Genomic DNA, 17741 nt, shown 5'->3' with positions numbered 1-17741 from the left:
AACAATCAGCCAAGTAAAGTCAAGTCAAATTTATTTATATAACCTGATGTCACAAATTTGTCTCAAGGGGCTTTACAGTCTGTACAGCATACGACACTCTCTGTCCTCAGACCTTCAATTTGGGCCCCTTTAACGGGGGGAAAACGGAAGAAACCTCAGGAAGATTAACTGAGCATGAATCTCTCTCCCTGGACGAAAGACATGCAACAGATGTTGTGTGTAAATTATAGAGCAACATAATGAAATTACAGCATAGACCACTGGTTCTCCAGCTTTTTTCAATAATGTTCCCCCTTTGAACAGTTTTTTTAAGCCATGTACCCCCTAACCAGCGCAAATAATATTTGGTAGAAAAGAAAAGTCTATATAAAGAGGAAGAATACAGCGATGTCAGTGATACAACAGCCTTGGACCTGGAAAACATTTGATGGAAAAAGGCGAAAACTTGATAAAAAGAATAGGTCAAAAATAGTAACAAAGACTTGGATAAAAAGTACCTACAGCCTTGTAACTGAAAAACATTTTGCAAAAAAATCTTACGTACCCCCTGCAGTCTGCCAAAGTACCCCTAGGGGGACACGTACCCCCTGCAGTCCTCCAGAGTACCCCTAGGGGGACACGTACCCCCTGCAGTCCGCCAAAGTACCCCTAGGGGGACACGTACCCCCTGCAGTCTGCCAAAGTACCCCTAGGGGGACACGTACCCCCATTTGAGAAGCACTGGCATAGACAATCTGTCTGACGGTCTGAAAGGCTTTAACTAAGCTAAAGGTCTCTTGTAATAATGTCAAAAATATTTTGTTATTGATATATTGTTGATGTTTAGTACAACACCAGGCATTTAGGAACTGTTCAACGATATGAACAGAAACCATCATTTTAAGATTGCTATTGTTTGACTTACTGACTTGTGATGATGCCCAGAGCTCAATTTGATAGGTATATGTTAATTACTTAATTGAAATCTATAATTCTGGGCTTTCCAGTCATATGGCTAGAAGACATTAGTCTTAATGTCTAAATATAAAATGATATATATAGATATATATATATATAAAGAAATACTCTTATTTGTAATTACTTCACAGAAGTAAACCGCCACCATGAGTACGGACGCGGAGATGGCCATTTATGGCAAAGCTGCCGTTTTCCTTCGTAAGCCAGAAAAGGAGAGACTTGAGGCTCAAAGTGCACCATTTGATGCCAAGAGTGCCTGCTACGTGGTCGATACCAAGGAGCTGTACTTGAAGGCAAAAATCCTCAAGAAAGATGGTGGCAAAGTCACCGTCGAAGTCCTGGACACTAAGGAGGTTAGTATCATGAAGTCAGAGTCAACTGGGAATTCAATATGATTAGTTCTTATTGTGTCTGATGTCCTGTTGCAGGAGAAGACAGTGAAAGAAGTTGAAATCTTTCCAATGAACCCTCCCAAGTATGACAAGATTGAGGACATGGCCATGATGACCCATCTCAATGAAGCCTCTGTGCTGTATAACCTCAAAGAGCGTTATGCAGCATGGATGATCTACGTAAGACAATCTGCCTAATGAGAAAAGAACTATTGTGAATGGCTAAACTTGTAGGACACATAGAGTTAACAGTTGAATCTCTACGATCACTTTCAGACCTACTCTGGGTTGTTCTGTGCAACTGTGAACCCCTACAAGTGGCTCCCAGTGTACGATGCTGAATGTGTAAGTGCCTATAGAGGCAAGAAGCGTATGGAGGCTCCACCCCACATCTTCTCTGTCTCTGACAACGCTTTTCAGTTCATGCTTACCGGTAAGTCATTATCCAAACAATGTAGATTTATCAGTATAAAGGGGTTTCTGTTGCAGTAAAACTTAGTCAATTATTTTGTTTTTATTTACAGATAGGGAGAACCAGTCTGTCTTGATCACGTAAGTTTGTTACATTTACATTTATTGACTTTATTTAAAGGACAATGAACCTAGTAACACGTGTACCCAGTCGACCGTTCTCTGGGATCTGTTGTCATGCTAATCGAAAGTGTATTTAGCTTGAAACAAGCTAGCAGGAACCGGTGACTAGCTGCTAACGCTACCTTTCGGGGCAGGTGGTAAATCACTATTTTATACCACTAACAAGGCTCAAAATAGCACCACACTTCCACGGTAGCATAATGAGGGTCCCTACATGTAAACCGAAGCATTGAGAACTTTGTAAGTGTACAGACAGTTTATTAAAAAGATTTATTTATTTCAGTCAACTAGGTACACATATGTTATTGACCCCTAGGTTCATTTTGTGCCGGAATTGTCTTTTAACATAGTCAAATATCTTGATCAAATTCTTAAAAGTCTATGTCTATACCTAGTGGAGAATCTGGTGCTGGAAAGACTGTTAACACCAAGCGTGTCATCCAGTACTTTGCAACAATCTCAGTTGGTGGACCGAAGAAGGACACATCAAAGGTATGTTACTGTATGATTACAATTCAGGGTTCTTCCACTATAGAATATTTTTCAAGGGGGGAAAATAAAGTCATTTTCTGACTGTAATTCTAAACCTGGATTGTAGGGGTCACTGGAGGATCAGATTATTGCAGCCAATCCCCTGCTGGAGGCCTATGGTAACGCCAAAACTATTAGGAATGACAACTCTTCCCGTTTTGTAAGTATGGAACAATTTCTGCACATGAAAGAGGTCTTGTAACAGATTGCCAATGTGGAGGGACATTAAGAATCCTTTGTTCCAAACAGGGTAAATTCATCAGAATCCATTTCGGCACAACTGGCAAACTGGCTAGTGCTGATATTGAGACATGTAAGTAATAATACTCATAGTACATACAAACGACTGGAATTGAGAATTGGTCAGACTGTAATTTATGAAAAAATATTTGTAGATCTGCTGGAGAAGTCAAGAGTGACATACCAGCTTTCTGATGAAAGAGGCTACCACATCTTCTTCCAGATGATGACCGGCCACATCCCTGAGCTGCTTGGTAAGAAGATTGAGAGGATGCACATTGTTTAACCTGTTTTCATATGAAACAAATGTTCTGACGTTTTCCCCCTTTTTTTGATCTCCAGATATGGCACTCCTCACAACCAACCCCTACGACTTCCCCATGTGTAGCATGGGTCAGATCACTGTGGCCAGCATTGATGACAAAGTTGAGCTGGAAGCCACTGATGTGAATGATTTTTACTTCCAAATATTTAAACATATCAACGTCAAAAGGAGCCAGTTGAGGTGGTTTGGGCATCTGGTAAGGACGCCCCCTGGGCGCCTCCCTAGGGAGGTGTTCCAGGCACGTCCAGCTGGGAGGAGGCCTCGGGGAAGACCCAGGACTAGGTGGAGGGACGTCCAGCTGGGAGGAGGCCTCGGGGAAGACCCAGGACTAGGTGGAGGGACGTCCAGCTGGGAGGAGGCCTCGGGGAAGACCCAGGACTAGGTGGAGGGACGTCCAGCTGGGAGGAGGCCTCGCGGAAGACCCAGGACTAGGTGGAGGGATTATATCTCCAACCTGGCCTGGGAATGCCTCGGGATCCCCCAGTTGGAGTTGGTTAATGTGGCTCCGGAAAGGGAAGTTTGGGGTCCCCTGCTGGAGTTGCTGCCCCCACGACCCGACCCCGGATAAGCGGATAAAGATGGATGGATGGATGGAACTTTAAAACTGCTCTTTTAAGTGCATTTTTCTAAAGTGATGATGTTTGTGTGGACCTCTTTTGAACTCAGAATGCCATTGATATCCTGGGCTTCACTGGTGAAGAGAAGGTGAGCATCTACAGGATGACTGGTGCTGTGCTCCACCATGGTAACATGAAGTTCAAGCAGAAGCAGCGTGAGGAGCAGGCTGAGCCTGATGGCACAGAGGGTGAGTATTTAATGCCAGCTCAGAGTGTATAACTTGGGAAAAACAGTAATACAGTTCTTAATCACACTGGTTTCTGTTCATATCATGATGGAAATCTCTGAACTATTTTCAGAGGCTGACAAGGTTGCTTACTTGCTGGGTCTGAACTCCGCTGACATGCTCAAGGCTCTGTGCTATCCCAGAGTGAAGGTCGGAAATGAGTATGTCACCAAGGGACAGACTGTACCTCAGGTAATTGAGATAAACGGGTATCACTTCTGTTTACTTTACATGTAGTACATGTGCATTTATATTTTGACGTATTTTTTGTATTATTTTGGATTCTTTTGTGTCATTTATTTCATTCGAAAAATTTAAAATACCAGTATTCCATCATTTTACAAGATGGTTGACGGGTGATTTTAAACCAACATGACATCATGACTTCGCATAAACATACACGGCACTTTCCTAAAGCCAAGTGGCGTGTTATCTGTACGCATTTCGAGCTATCCGTGTGTGTTATCGCGAGGCTACGTGTTATCGCGAGTCAATGGAGGCCAAACGGAGGCCAAACAGCATCGATAAAGACACTAAAAAGCGAGTATGCGTCTTGATAACACACCAATTTTGGCATACGAATTGGCGTGTCATACATACGCCACTTCGTGAGATCAGTCTGAAATCACATCCTTGTTTTTATTCAGGTGATGAACGCAGTGCCTGCCCTGGCCAAGTCTATCTATGAGAGGATGTTCTTGTGGATGGTCATCCGTATCAACCAGAGTTTGGAAACTAAACAAGCAAGACAGTTCTACATTGGTGTCCTGGATATTGCTGGCTTTGAAATCTTTGACGTAAGCTTCATTTCAAACAATTCACAGGCTGATACTTTTCATGACAGAATCATTCGTATTGCCCTGTGAGAGATTATACTAATTATTTGTCCCATCACAGTTCAACACCTTGGAACAGCTGTGCATCAACTTCACCAATGAGAAACTGCAACAGTTTTTCAACCACACTATGTTTGTCCTGGAGCAAGAGGAGTACAAGAAGGAGGGTATTATCTGGGATTTCATTGACTTTGGCATGGACTTGGCTGCCTGCATTGAGCTCATTGAAAAGGTAATCACGTAATTTGGTAATTATATATAATTGTTCTTAATTTGACTTAATGTATCACTTAATGATAGCCTGGGAAAACCCTGACAAACTTCCGGCAAATTTGAGATTTGCTCTGTAAGTCAGTCTGGCCAAGAGCCCATTCAAGCCCATTTCCAATTTTTCCAAATTGAGGCACCAATCACAGCCGTTGAAGTGGGCTTTACCCGATGACAATAGTGCAGTGACGGAAAGCTGCTTTTTGTTTATATTCAACATGACGGCCACTGAAGCGCAGCAACCCATTGATGCCGCAGTCGCTGCTACGTCACCCGGATCGTTGGTCTGATTGTTTGAAGGACTATCCAATTGCGCCCAGAGGCATTTGAGAGGTGTCCGTTGGTGACGCCCCTTTGGAAATGCGCTGTGAATGAACCTTGCCCAGACCCACTCTCAGTTACAACTGAGAAGGGTCTGGTGTCAACCAGGCTAACTTAATGACATTCTTCTTCACACTTTTTTTCAAGCCCATGGGAATCTTCTCCATCCTTGAAGAGGAGTGCATGTTCCCCAAGGCCACAGACACATCCTTCAAGAACAAGCTGTATGACCAGCATCTTGGCAAAAACAAAGCATTTGAGAAGCCTAAGCCCGCCAAAGGCAAGGCTGAGGCCCACTTCTCCCTGGTGCACTACGCCGGTACCGTGGACTACAATATCACTGGCTGGCTGGACAAGAACAAGGATCCACTGAATGAGTCTGTCATTCAGCTGTACCAGAAATCCCCAGTGAAACTGCTGGCTGTTCTGTATCCTCCTGTCGTTGAGGGTATGATAGTAACTGCAGTAAACTAAAACATATTTTTAGGTTATACTTTATATTTTTAACTAACTGTAGCATGTGCTTTACAGAAACTGGTGGTGGCAAGAAGGGAGGCAAGAAGAAGGGTGGTTCTATGCAGACTGTGTCTTCACAGTTTAGGGTAAGGTTTAACATTGCAAACTTATCTCATATACAGTATCTCAATTTATGCTCAAACTCACAGTTGTTACTTGCATTAAAAAACTCACCATTTTGGATCTACAGGAGAACCTGGGCAAGCTGATGACTAACTTGAGGAGCACCCATCCTCACTTTGTGCGCTGCCTGATTCCCAATGAGTCAAAGACTCCAGGTACATAGAAAACTTAATCTCAAGAGATTCTTTGTGGAGTGATTTGTTTTGTTGGTATAGTTTACTTAATTTTAGAGCCTAACTAGGAAGTTATTCAAGGAAGTAATTAAGAAATGTATTTTTTACAGGTCTGATGGAGAACTTCCTGGTCATCCACCAGCTCAGGTGTAACGGTGTGCTGGAGGGTATCAGAATCTGCAGAAAAGGTTTCCCCAGCAGAATTCTCTATGCTGACTTCAAGCAGAGGTATCAATTAGAGATGGACCGAATCCAGGATTCGGGTTCGGATTCGGCCGAATATTGGGCTTTTTGACGGGGTTTGGTTTCTGCCAAACCTTAGAAGGTGCTGAATGCCAGTGCCATCCCCGAGGGCCAGTTCACCGAACCGAACCCTACTCGGCTGCTGCTCGTTAGCTAACATAATTCATTTCACCCACCCAACATGCCTTCTGTAGTGGAATGGCTTCGAATGACGACCAAAAACGCTTGTCTTTTACTGTGACCATTTGCTGTTCAATATGTTGCAGTTTTACACACAAGAAAGTGAACAACTTCAGCTTGACGGACATGTTTTGCATCTAGCATCTCACGCTCATCTCAGTAAGCTAGCAAGAGTACACAACAGACAACTTCTGTGTAGGCTACTTCAAAATAAGAGCACTTCCTGTGACGGTTCGCAGTAAAACTAAATTACTGTTAAACGAATAAGGTTGTGTACCTTTTCACATATCAGCTGTAAATCAAGTACTGCAAATAATGTTAATAGTGAGTTTTAATCACACTATAATTTACCATTTCCTTTAGACTGTTTTAAACTAAACAACATTCATTTCTTATTTAAGTGCTTTAAACAAACATTTCACAACACCATCATCATACACTGGTTAGCGAAAAATATGCCAAAATTGCCCAAAAAATAACAAAATTGTCACTCATCTGACGATAGCGATGTGGTTTCCTACGATGTGAAAAGAGCGTGTGAATTCAACATTAAGTTGTTACATTTAACTATTTTAGAGGCTGTGGACGTTGTTTACTTCATTAATGTGTTTACTGTGTTAATAGACTGAGGATGGGAGGAGGATTCGGTATTCAGTATTCGGCCGAACCACAAAAATCTGGATTCGGTGCATCCCTAGTATCAATGGATATTTAAAGAATGTTGATAGATTATTAAAAGAAAATGCTCACACTGACTATTAACTCTCATAAAAAGGTACAAGGTGCTGAATGCCAGTGTCATCCCCGAGGGCCAGTTCATTGACAACAAGAAGGCTTCAGAGAAGCTGCTTGGGTCAATTGATGTTAATCATGATGAGTACAAATTCGGACACACCAAGGTAAGCCCCATGATTGCATTTATATACTTTAGTGGTACTTTCCAATGATCGTCAGTGCATTTTGTCTGTTAAACAAAAAGAGTATCTTAAACAAGTCTTACACAATTGTATGTATTGTAATGGGAAATTAGGCCACTGAACAGGTAAAGGATAGAAATAGAGAAATTTCGCCACCATGTGGCCATTGATAAAGCAGGTTACATTTTGTCTTGTGCACCAAGTGATAGTAAAAGACTAGTTAAAGTGCCCATACAGGATTGAGGTTTCCTAGAAAAAAAACACAGCTGCCATCAGCCATTTAGAATAATTGTGTTTCACTGTCTACGATATTTTGCTACATATCCTGATCCTGATGAAGATAAAAAAAGTTTCCATAATAATATAAGACATTCATATGATTGTGTGGGGTACATGCTCTCTGAGTCATTTCTGGTTTAATGTTTAGAATAGTGTATAGTGCAGACATGAAGTCAATTTCTATTTTCTCTTTGATCAGGTGTTCTTCAAGGCCGGTCTGCTGGGTGTCCTAGAGGAGATGAGAGATGAAAAACTGGCATCTCTGGTCACCATGACTCAGGCTTTGTGCCGTGGTTTCCTCATGAGAACAGAGTTTGTGAAGATGACAGCGAGGAGGCATGTTGAAAACAACAATTTTGAGTGCACAGCCATGGAATGAATAATGAGGAATAACTTTGTCCCTAACAGCAACTTCTTTTCAACAGGGATGCTGTATATACCATCCAGTACAATGTCCGCTCATTCATGAATGTCAAACACTGGCCATGGATGAAGGTGTACTACAAGATCAAGCCTCTGCTGAAGAGTGCTGAGACTGAGAAGGAGCTGGCAGCTATGAAGGAGAACTATGATAAGATGAAAACTGACTTGGCTGCTGCCCTGGCCAAGAAGAAGGAACTGGAGGAGAAGATGGTGTCCCTTGTGCAGGAGAAGAATGATCTGCAGCTGCAAGTAGCATCTGTAAGTACACACCAATGAACAGTTCTGCTTTTTATGCTTTTTTTATGTTAATGTGCTAACATCTATTTTTGGAAAATCAACTAGGAATCAGAGAATCTGAATGATGCTGAAGAGAGATGCGAGGGACTTATCAAGAGTAAGATTCAGCTCGAGGCCAAACTCAAAGAGACAACCGAGAGACTGGAGGATGAAGAGGAAATCAATGCTGAGCTCACTGCCAAGAAGAGAAAGCTGGAGGATGAATGCTCTGAGCTCAAGAAGGATATTGATGACTTGGAGCTTACCTTGGCCAAAGTGGAAAAAGAGAAACATGCCACAGAGAACAAGGTTCGTAAATAACAATCTGTCCAGCAGATCAAGTAAGATTATAATGATGACCGTTTAAAGACAAGATTTGTCTTGCACCTTTAGGTGAAGAACCTGACCGAGGAGATGGCCTCTCAAGATGAGAGCATTGCTAAGCTGACCAAGGAAAAGAAAGCCCTTCAGGAGGCTCATCAGCAGACTCTTGATGACCTGCAGGCAGAGGAAGACAAAGTCAACACTCTGACCAAGGCCAAGACCAAGCTTGAGCAGCAAGTGGATGATGTAAGTTTACAAATTCTCTTGGATTGGCAAAGCAAGAGTATTCTTCTTGAATGTGATGGTTAAAAACTCATTATTTCTTAGCTTGAGGGTTCTCTGGAGCAAGAGAAAAAGCTCCGTATGGACCTTGAGAGAGCCAAGAGAAAGCTCGAGGGTGATCTGAAACTGGCCCAGGAATCCATAATGGATCTTGAGAATGACAAGCAGCAGTCTGATGAGAAGATCAAAAAGTAACGTCATTTTTGAATTTGTACAACCATATTTTTTTTTTTTTATTGTGGTCAACTGCATGAACTCTATGTACTTTATAATTCTCACAGGAAGGACTTTGAAATCAGTCAGCTCCTTAGCAAGATTGAAGATGAGCAGTCACTGGGTGCTCAGCTTCAGAAGAAGATCAAGGAGCTCCAGGTGATATATCGCGTTACACATTTTGTACAGTTACAGTTTGTGTATTAAAAGTGAAGGTTGACTGAAAGACATCACATCTATATTCAACAGGCTCGTATTGAGGAACTGGAGGAGGAGATTGAGGCTGAGCGTGCTGCTCGTGCCAAGGTTGAGAAGCAGAGAGCTGACCTCTCCAGGGAACTTGAGGAGATCAGCGAGAGGCTGGAGGAGGCCGGTGGTGCCACTGCTGCTCAGATTGAGATGAACAAGAAGCGCGAAGCCGAGTTCCAGAAGCTCCGTCGTGATCTTGAGGAGTCCACCCTGCAGCACGAAGCCACTGCCGCTGCTCTTCGCAAGAAGCAGGCTGACAGCGTCGCTGAGCTGGGAGAGCAGATCGACAACCTCCAGCGTGTAAAGCAGAAGCTTGAGAAGGAAAAGAGTGAATACAAGATGGAGATTGATGACCTCTCAAGCAACATGGAGGCTGTTGCTAAAGCAAAGGTACACACAACCCGTTCTCACTCCGAACTCGTAAAATACGGACGTTTGGACATTGGCCGTCAGCATCTGAAGCGACGAAAAAAGCGCCCTTCAGCAGGTTTGAAGAACACACCGGGGAAAGCAGCAGCTACACGATTTATTGGGGTGGTGGATGGGTCAAACACAGGACTTTCACCCAGGAGGCCGGGGTTCGCGTCCCACGTGTCACATTTCCTAAACCCAACCATCCCGTTCTTCTTTACCTACAATCAACTGTCCCGTTCTTCTTTTCCTAAACCCAACTGTCCCGTTCTTCCCGTGTGTCACAGAAACGTAAGCCCACCCACGACCTACCTTTTCTTCCCGTCAAAAGGGACGGCAATAGTCCCAACCAAGCGCGTTTAGATAAAGCGCGTTATATGACGCTAAAGGAGATTTTTCGCATCAATAACAACGCCAAAGATACCTGACCAAGCGTCCATATTTTACGAGATGGGAGTGAATATCTGTTGGTACACAATGCATTACATGCTATTTTATTAACTAAATAAGTAGAGTAAATAATTAGTATTATAAATAAAATCCAATCACTGATCTCATTTCTATTTACTCATTAGGGAAATCTTGAAAAGATGTGCCGTACTCTGGAGGACCAATTTGGCGAACTGAAGACCAAGAATGATGAAAATGTCCGTCAAATCAATGACTCAAATGCACAGAAAGCACGTCTCCTGACAGAAAATGGTATCTAAAACTTTTAAGCTGCATGATCTGTTGTGTATATTATTAAGAAACAGGACCAAAACTAATGTATCATGACATCTTTCACACAAGGTGAGTTCGGCCGTCAAATTGAGGAGAAAGAAGCTCTTGTCTCCCAGCTGACCAGAGGCAAACAGGCATTCACACAGCAGATTGAGGAGCTGAAGAGACAGATTGAAGAGGAGGTTAAGGTAAGAAACCGTTAAGTGAGTGTATATTGGTATTAAAGCTTAGATCGGGCCCAAAAAAATCAAGCCCGACCCTACCCGACCCCGTGCATGTTGTGTCCGAGCCTGGCCCGGCCCGACACATTAACTGTAATTATGAGCCCGAGCCTGATTTAAACCCGACGATGTTTTAATACGTGGGCCGCTATAACTGATGTTCTCAACTATAATTCCTTTTACTTGTGGGTAACAAATCAAGGCAGCAAAATAATCAAAGCCCTGGAACCATATAGGAGACTTTCTTGTCTCGATCACCTAATTACTGTAATACTGTCCTTTGCCACGGTCTGCATGCTGATGCACTGGCCAACAATGCGCCGGATATAGGAGAGACCATATCTGCTGCTAAAGGACTCATGACATATCTGAAACAATCTGGGCTGGTTGATATATGAGAGACCATATCTGCTGCTAAAGGACTCATGACATATCTGAAACAATCTGGGCTGGTTGATATATGAGAGACCATATCTGCTGCTAAAGGACTCATGACATATCTGAAACAATCTGGGCTGGTTGATATATGAGAGACCATATCTGCTGCTAAAGGACTTGTGAGATATCTGAAACAATCTGGACTGGTTGCACAATTATCGAAGACAGTGCTACAGAGGGGGGAGACACGATTTAGCACAGTTTACCTCACACTCAAGTCAGTGCAGGACATATACCCAGAGCTATGGGAGAAGCTGGAGAGGCATAGCTTTCTCCCCACCCAATTAGGCTTATAAAGTAATGATTAAAAAACACAAATGCTTGATGAAGGGCCTGGCCCGGCCCGGCCCGAGGCTTGGGCGGAGAATCTAAACTCTAATTGGTATTATTAGTTTGGGATTAAGACATTTTGTAAATGCAATCATATGTCTTATACCAGGCCAAGAATGCTCTTGCCCATGGACTGCAATCAGCCCGCCATGACTGTGATCTGCTGAGGGAGCAGTTTGAGGAGGAGCAAGAGGCCAAGGCTGAGCTGCAGCGTGGAATGTCCAAGGCCAACGGTGAGGTGGCTCAGTGGAGAACTAAGTATGAAACTGATGCTATCCAGCGCACTGAGGAGCTCGAGGAATCCAAGTGAGTAACGTTCAAACAATTCAATGGCCAGTTCAGAAGTGTAGCACTTTAGCATAACTCAAATCAACCCGTTCTCACACCGAACTCGTTAAATACGGACATTTGGGCAGTGGCTGTCAGCGTCAGATACGACGCAAAAAGCGCCCTTCAGCATGTGTGTAGAACGCATCGGGGAGAGCAGGAGCTACACGGGGTTTGAAGATGACGGAACACTAAGAGCGACTACGATAGCGAGTAGTATGAAAGCCGAAAATCCGCGTAGGGAGGTTGGTTGGGGTGGTGGATGGGTCAAACAACACAGGACTTTCACCCAGGAGACCAGGTTTCGTGTCCCGTGTGTCACATTTCATAAAGTTGCTTTCTTCTTTTCCTAAACCCAACCGCCCCGTTCTTCCCGCGTGTCATGGTAAGCCCACCCACGACCTTTTCCTTAACATAACTACAAACCCAACCATCCCGTTCTTCTTTACCTACAACCAACTGTCCCGTTCTTCTTTACCTAAACCATCCCGTTCTTCCCGTGTGTCACAGAAACGTAAGCCCACCCACGACCTACCTTTTCCTCCCGTCAAAAGGGACGCCAATAGTCCAGAGCAAGCGCGTTTAGATAAAATGCGTTACATGACGCTAAAGGAGACTTTTAGCGTCAATAACAACGAAAAAGTCACCTGACCAAGCGTCCGTATTTTACGAGATGGGAGTGAGAACCTGTTGCTCAAATACAGTACTTGCATTTAAACAAATGTTCAAAACAGGTTTTTCAATTGTTTGCATTTAGTATCTTATTACAAAAAATAACATTTTAGATTAAAGCAGTGCTTTCTTATATTCATCTAGGTTCTGAAAGTATGTAATGATTTGTATTTCATTCATGAAAAAATATCTGGACAAAGTAGTTTCAGTGGAAAACAAATCTTATCCTTTTCAAACAGGAAAAAGCTGGCTCAGCGTCTTCAGGAGGCTGAGGAGCAGATTGAGGCAGTGAACTCCAAGTGTGCTTCTCTTGAGAAAACCAAACAGAGGCTCCAGAGTGAGGTGGAGGACCTCATGATTGATGTGGAGAGGGCCAATGGGCTGGCTGCCAACCTGGACAAGAAGCAGAGGAACTTTGACAAGGTAGCATTTGTTTACTTTGTGTGGCCAAGCCATACAAACAATGAAACATATATTTATTTTTCCTCATATTGCTGCATAACCAACTGAAATGTATTAATGATGTCATTCAGGTGTTGGCAGAGTGGAAACAGAAGTTCGAGGAGGGTCAGGCAGAGCTCGAGGGAGCACAGAAGGAGACTCGTTCTCTCAGCACTGAGCTGTTCAAGATGAAGAACTCTTATGAGGAATCTCTGGATCAGCTGGAGACCATGAAGCGTGAAAACAAGAACCTGCAACGTGAGTTCTACATTTTGTAACAGTTACATTGTATTCAACACTTGTATTTCTTACATTGTATTCAATTGTGTTTTTTTTTTATTTTACATTGTAAGGCTTAACAATATGAAACACATGTATTTCTCTGCAGAGGAGATCTCTGATCTGACTGAACAGATTGGTGAGACTGGCAAGAGCATCCATGAGCTGGAGAAGTCCAAGAAGCAGGTGGAGACCGAAAAGACTGAGATCCAGACAGCACTTGAAGAGGCTGAGGTACATTTTTTCTCGGGGACATCTTCGGAAAAAAAATCTTAATCATAGACAAATATACAAAAAACGTAGCCTGACAAGCCAGACCCACATCCAGATGTTGGGTCTGGGAACTCCCCATTGGCAGGGCTCAATCCGAGGGACGGGATCAACGGTTGTCTGTCAAATTCCCTCTGCACGCAATAGGATAGTGCTCCAACCAACCAGAGCAACACTGGCATCTTCCTTTTGTAAGAATGACTTCAGTCCCGTTCTTTGTTCTTTTCTCAAAGAAAAGCTTAACGGCCAAAGCCGATTCCAAAGACCGCTGTTCACCAGCAGCCATCGTCTTTGTTTTCAAGTAGCAGGGACTTCACGAGAAACCGTCGCAACTCTGCCGTCATTGTGTTAAGCCCCACCCACTGACTCTATACCCGATGTGATTGGCCTGACTAGAGTTTGCTTTTTCCAGCTCGCAAGCTAACGGAGAGTTGCTAGACGACCCTGGCTGCAAATTACATTTGCTGCAGCTAGGGTGTGTCTAGATTTCTAGGCTACAAAAAAAGGTTTAAAGGCAAAGATTAATATTTATTTATTTGATATCATTAGGGAACTCTGGAACACGAAGAGTCTAAGATCCTGCGTGTCCAGCTGGAGCTCAACCAGATTAAGGGTGAGGTGGACAGGAAGCTGGCAGAGAAAGATGAGGAGATGGAGCAGATCAAGAGGAACAGCCAGAGGGTGATTGACTCCATGCAGAGCACTCTGGATTCTGAGGTCAGGAGCAGAAACGATGCCCTGAGAATCAAGAAGAAGATGGAGGGAGACCTGAATGAGATGGAGATTCAGCTGAGCCACGCCAATCGCCAGGCTGCTGAGTCCCAGAAGCAGCTGAGGAATGTTCAGGCGCAGCTGAAGGTATTGTTAGACAAAGAGTTGTTGCACTGACTATGGTCAGTGCAGGTACATTTTGGCATTCATGTGAATATTTTCCTGATATTTTTTTCACTAGGATGCACAACTGCACCTTGATGATGCTGTCAGAGCACAGGAGGAATTCAAGGAACAAGCTGCTATGGTGGATCGCAGGAACGGTCTGATGGTAGCTGAAATTGAGGAACTTAGAGCTGCTCTGGAACAGACAGAGAGAAGTCGCAAAATTGCTGAGCAGGAGCTGGTGGACGCCAGTGAGCGTGTTGGACTTCTGCACTCTCAGGTGAACAAGCCCAATCATTTCGTCAGCAATTCAAAACTCTAATGACAATTAAATAACGTGAAAATCAGGCATTTAATGACTAAATTGCCTTTTTTTGGGGGGCTTTTAGAACACAAGCCTTCTGAACTCCAAGAAGAAGCTTGAGTCTGACCTGGTCCAGGTCCAGAGTGAAGTGGATGACACTGTTCAGGAAGCCAGAAATGCAGAGGAGAAGGCCAAGAAGGCAATCACTGATGTAGGTTGACATTTCATTTGTTCTGACTTTCACTCCAAAATATTCAAGATATTTCTCATTAACATTGTATGCCGTCTCTTCTAGGCTGCTATGATGGCTGAGGAGCTGAAGAAGGAGCAGGATACCAGCGCTCACTTGGAGAGGATGAAGAAGAACCTGGAGGTCACTGTTAAGGACCTGCAGCACCGCCTGGATGAGGCTGAGAACCTGGCCATGAAGGGTGGCAAGAAGCAGCTCCAGAAACTTGAGTCCAGGGTAAGAAAGTCACGTTAAGAATTTACACAACTGAAGCAAGACTTTTGGAAAAGAAAGACGGATACTTATTGTCTTGGTTTTTGAAGGTGCGTGAACTGGAGGCAGAGGTTGAGGCTGAGCAGAGACGCGGAGGAGATGCCATTAAGGGTGTCCGCAAATATGAGAGGAGGGTGAAGGAGCTCACCTATCAGGTACAGTCACTTTGATAGTTACCATGTACAGTACAAAAATGATCTAATATATTTACCTTTAAAGGTCCTATGACATGCTGCTTTTTGGATGCTTTTATATAGGCCTTAGTGGTCCCCTAATACTGTATCTGAAGTCTCTTTTATATAGACCTTAGTGGTCCCCTAATACTGTATCTGAAGTCTCTTTTATATAGGCCTTAGTGGTCCCCTAATACTGTATCTGAAGTCTCTTTTATATAGGCCTTAGTGGTCCCCCTAATACTGTATCTGAAGTCTCTTTATATAGACATTAGTGGTCCCCCTAATACTGTATCTGAAGTCTCTTTTATATAGGCCTTAGTGGTCCCCCTAATACTGTATCTGAAGTCTCTTTTATATAGACCTTAGTGGTCCCGTAATACTGTATCTGAAGTCTCTTTTATATAGACCTTAGTGGTCCCCCTAATACTGTGTCTGAAGTCTCTTTTATATAGACTTTAGTGGTCTCCCTAATACTGTATCTGAAGTCTCTTTTATATAGGCCTTAGTGGTCCCCTAATACTGTATCTGAAGTCTCTTTTATATAGACCTTAGTGGTCCCCTAATACTGTATCTGAAGTCTCTTTCCCGAAATTCAGCCTTGGTGCAGAATTACAGCCACTAGAGCCAGTCCCACAATGAGCTTTCCTTAGGATGTGCCATTTCTGTGTCTGTAGCTTTAAATGCTATTGAGGAGGAGAGGGGGGGTATGGCCTTGACCAACTGCCACTTCGCTTGTTTTCAAGCCATGATGTCTCTCTCTCTCTCTCTCATGGGTGGGCCAAATTCTCTGGGCGGGCAAAGCAGAGAAAGGGGAGGTAACCTTTCCCCTTATGACGTCATAAAGGGAAGATTCCAGATCGGCCCATCTGAGCTTTCATTTTCTCAAAGGCAGAGCAGGATACCCAGGGCTCGGTTTACACCTATCACCATTTCTAGCCACTGGGGGACCATAGGCAGGCTGGGGGAACTCATATTAATGTTAAAAAACCTCATAAAGTGAAATTGTCATGCCATGGGACCTTTAAAAATACACATGCAAATCTATATTGCCTATTACAGACTGAGGAGGACAAGAAAAATGGTGCCAGGCTGCAGGATCTGGTTGACAAATTGCAGCTGAAGGTCAAGGCCTACAAGAGGCAGGCTGAGGAGGCGGTAAGGACAAAATATACATTTTCAACACTGAAAGTTTGACAGTATATCATAGTTATTTTAATGCGCAGTAGTACTATGGATCTTTTTGAACATTTACATTTTTTTTTCACCTATGTCTTGTATTTCAGGAGGAGCAGGCCAACACTCATCTGTCCAAGTGCAGGAAGGTTCAGCATGAGCTGGAGGAGGCTGAGGAGCGCGCTGACATCGCGGAGTCCCAGGTCAACAAGCTGAGGGCAAAGAGCCGTGACTCTGGCAAGGTAAATATACACGTCACTTTAATGAAAAATAACCAACGAAGCAATTATTCTTTGATGTACATCTGTCAATATGTTACAGCAGATCACAGTTATTGTCCCCACTATCACTTATTCAAAATCACACAAACTATTTATGTGTTTTTTTTTACAGGGAAAAGAAGCAGCCGAGTAAAACACGCGAGAGTTTCGCTGCGTTGAATCATCATGCCCAAACAATAAAGGTTAAACCGTTGATATTAAATTCTGTCTGTGATACTTTCATCTCTTTGCTTCTCTCAAAGGTAGTTGTGAGATTTAAATTAAACACTTTTTTTGGGACATGAAAAACGCTAAAAACATCCTTAAAGGTCCAGTGTGTAACGTGTTTAGTTGTTCTTATCAAAATCTGTGTTGCCCGTTCACAAACTTGTCCTTTTTCATGAATATTTACCACCACCATCAATTCCAAGGATTCCTTTTGGCTTGAAATGTTGCATTTGCATTCACATGAACTGGGGCAGACGCTCCATATTCATGCTCCATCTAGAAATACGTTAGCCGGTAAGAGACATACAGGACATACTGCTCCTCCTGTGTGTGTGTGTGTGTGTGTGTGTGTGTGTGTGTGTGTGTGTGTGTGTGTGTGTGTATAAGGGACATACAGGACATACTGCTCCCCCTTTTCGCGTTTTCTCTGTCACATGATAAACTCACAGCTGCTGCTAATGCTGCTAACGGGTATCGTAGCTTCCCGGTCCCGGCAAGTTTGACGAAGGAAACATGGAGGACCACCACATATTCAAAATCCAGGATCAGGAACAGGAGTCTTCTTCTTCTTCACCCAGAAAAAGAAAAAGGAGATTGAAAAGAGC

General features: G+C 43.4%; 1 protein-coding gene across 1 annotated transcript; it reads left to right on the top strand.

The window, feature by feature from the left end:
• The first annotated feature begins 1103 nt into the window (after positions 1-1103).
• Positions 1104-17062, top strand: LOC144521764 (myosin heavy chain, fast skeletal muscle-like). Its single transcript, XM_078256358.1, has 38 exons — positions 1104-1310; positions 1389-1529; positions 1626-1782; positions 1874-1901; positions 2339-2435; positions 2542-2634; positions 2724-2787; positions 2870-2968; positions 3057-3160; positions 3706-3844; positions 3957-4075; positions 4531-4680; positions 4781-4951; positions 5455-5755; positions 5839-5909; positions 6014-6101; positions 6230-6347; positions 7318-7441; positions 7938-8074; positions 8164-8419; positions 8504-8746; positions 8831-9007; positions 9089-9234; positions 9325-9415; positions 9506-9895; positions 10492-10618; positions 10709-10827; positions 11738-11934; positions 12867-13050; positions 13161-13326; positions 13457-13581; positions 14167-14235; positions 14940-15008; positions 15093-15263; positions 15350-15454; positions 16535-16630; positions 16759-16890; positions 17042-17062. Exons 1-38 carry the CDS (start codon positions 1104-1106, stop codon positions 17060-17062), a joined length of 5292 nt encoding a protein of 1763 aa, XP_078112484.1.
• The last annotated feature ends 679 nt before the right edge of the window (positions 17063-17741 follow it).

This window comes from Sander vitreus, chromosome 8 (genome assembly GCF_031162955.1).
Source record: "Sander vitreus isolate 19-12246 chromosome 8, sanVit1, whole genome shotgun sequence".
NCBI classification, from domain to species: Eukaryota; Metazoa; Chordata; class Actinopteri; order Perciformes; family Percidae; genus Sander; species Sander vitreus.
This window is presented reverse-complemented; position numbering and strand designations above follow the sequence as displayed.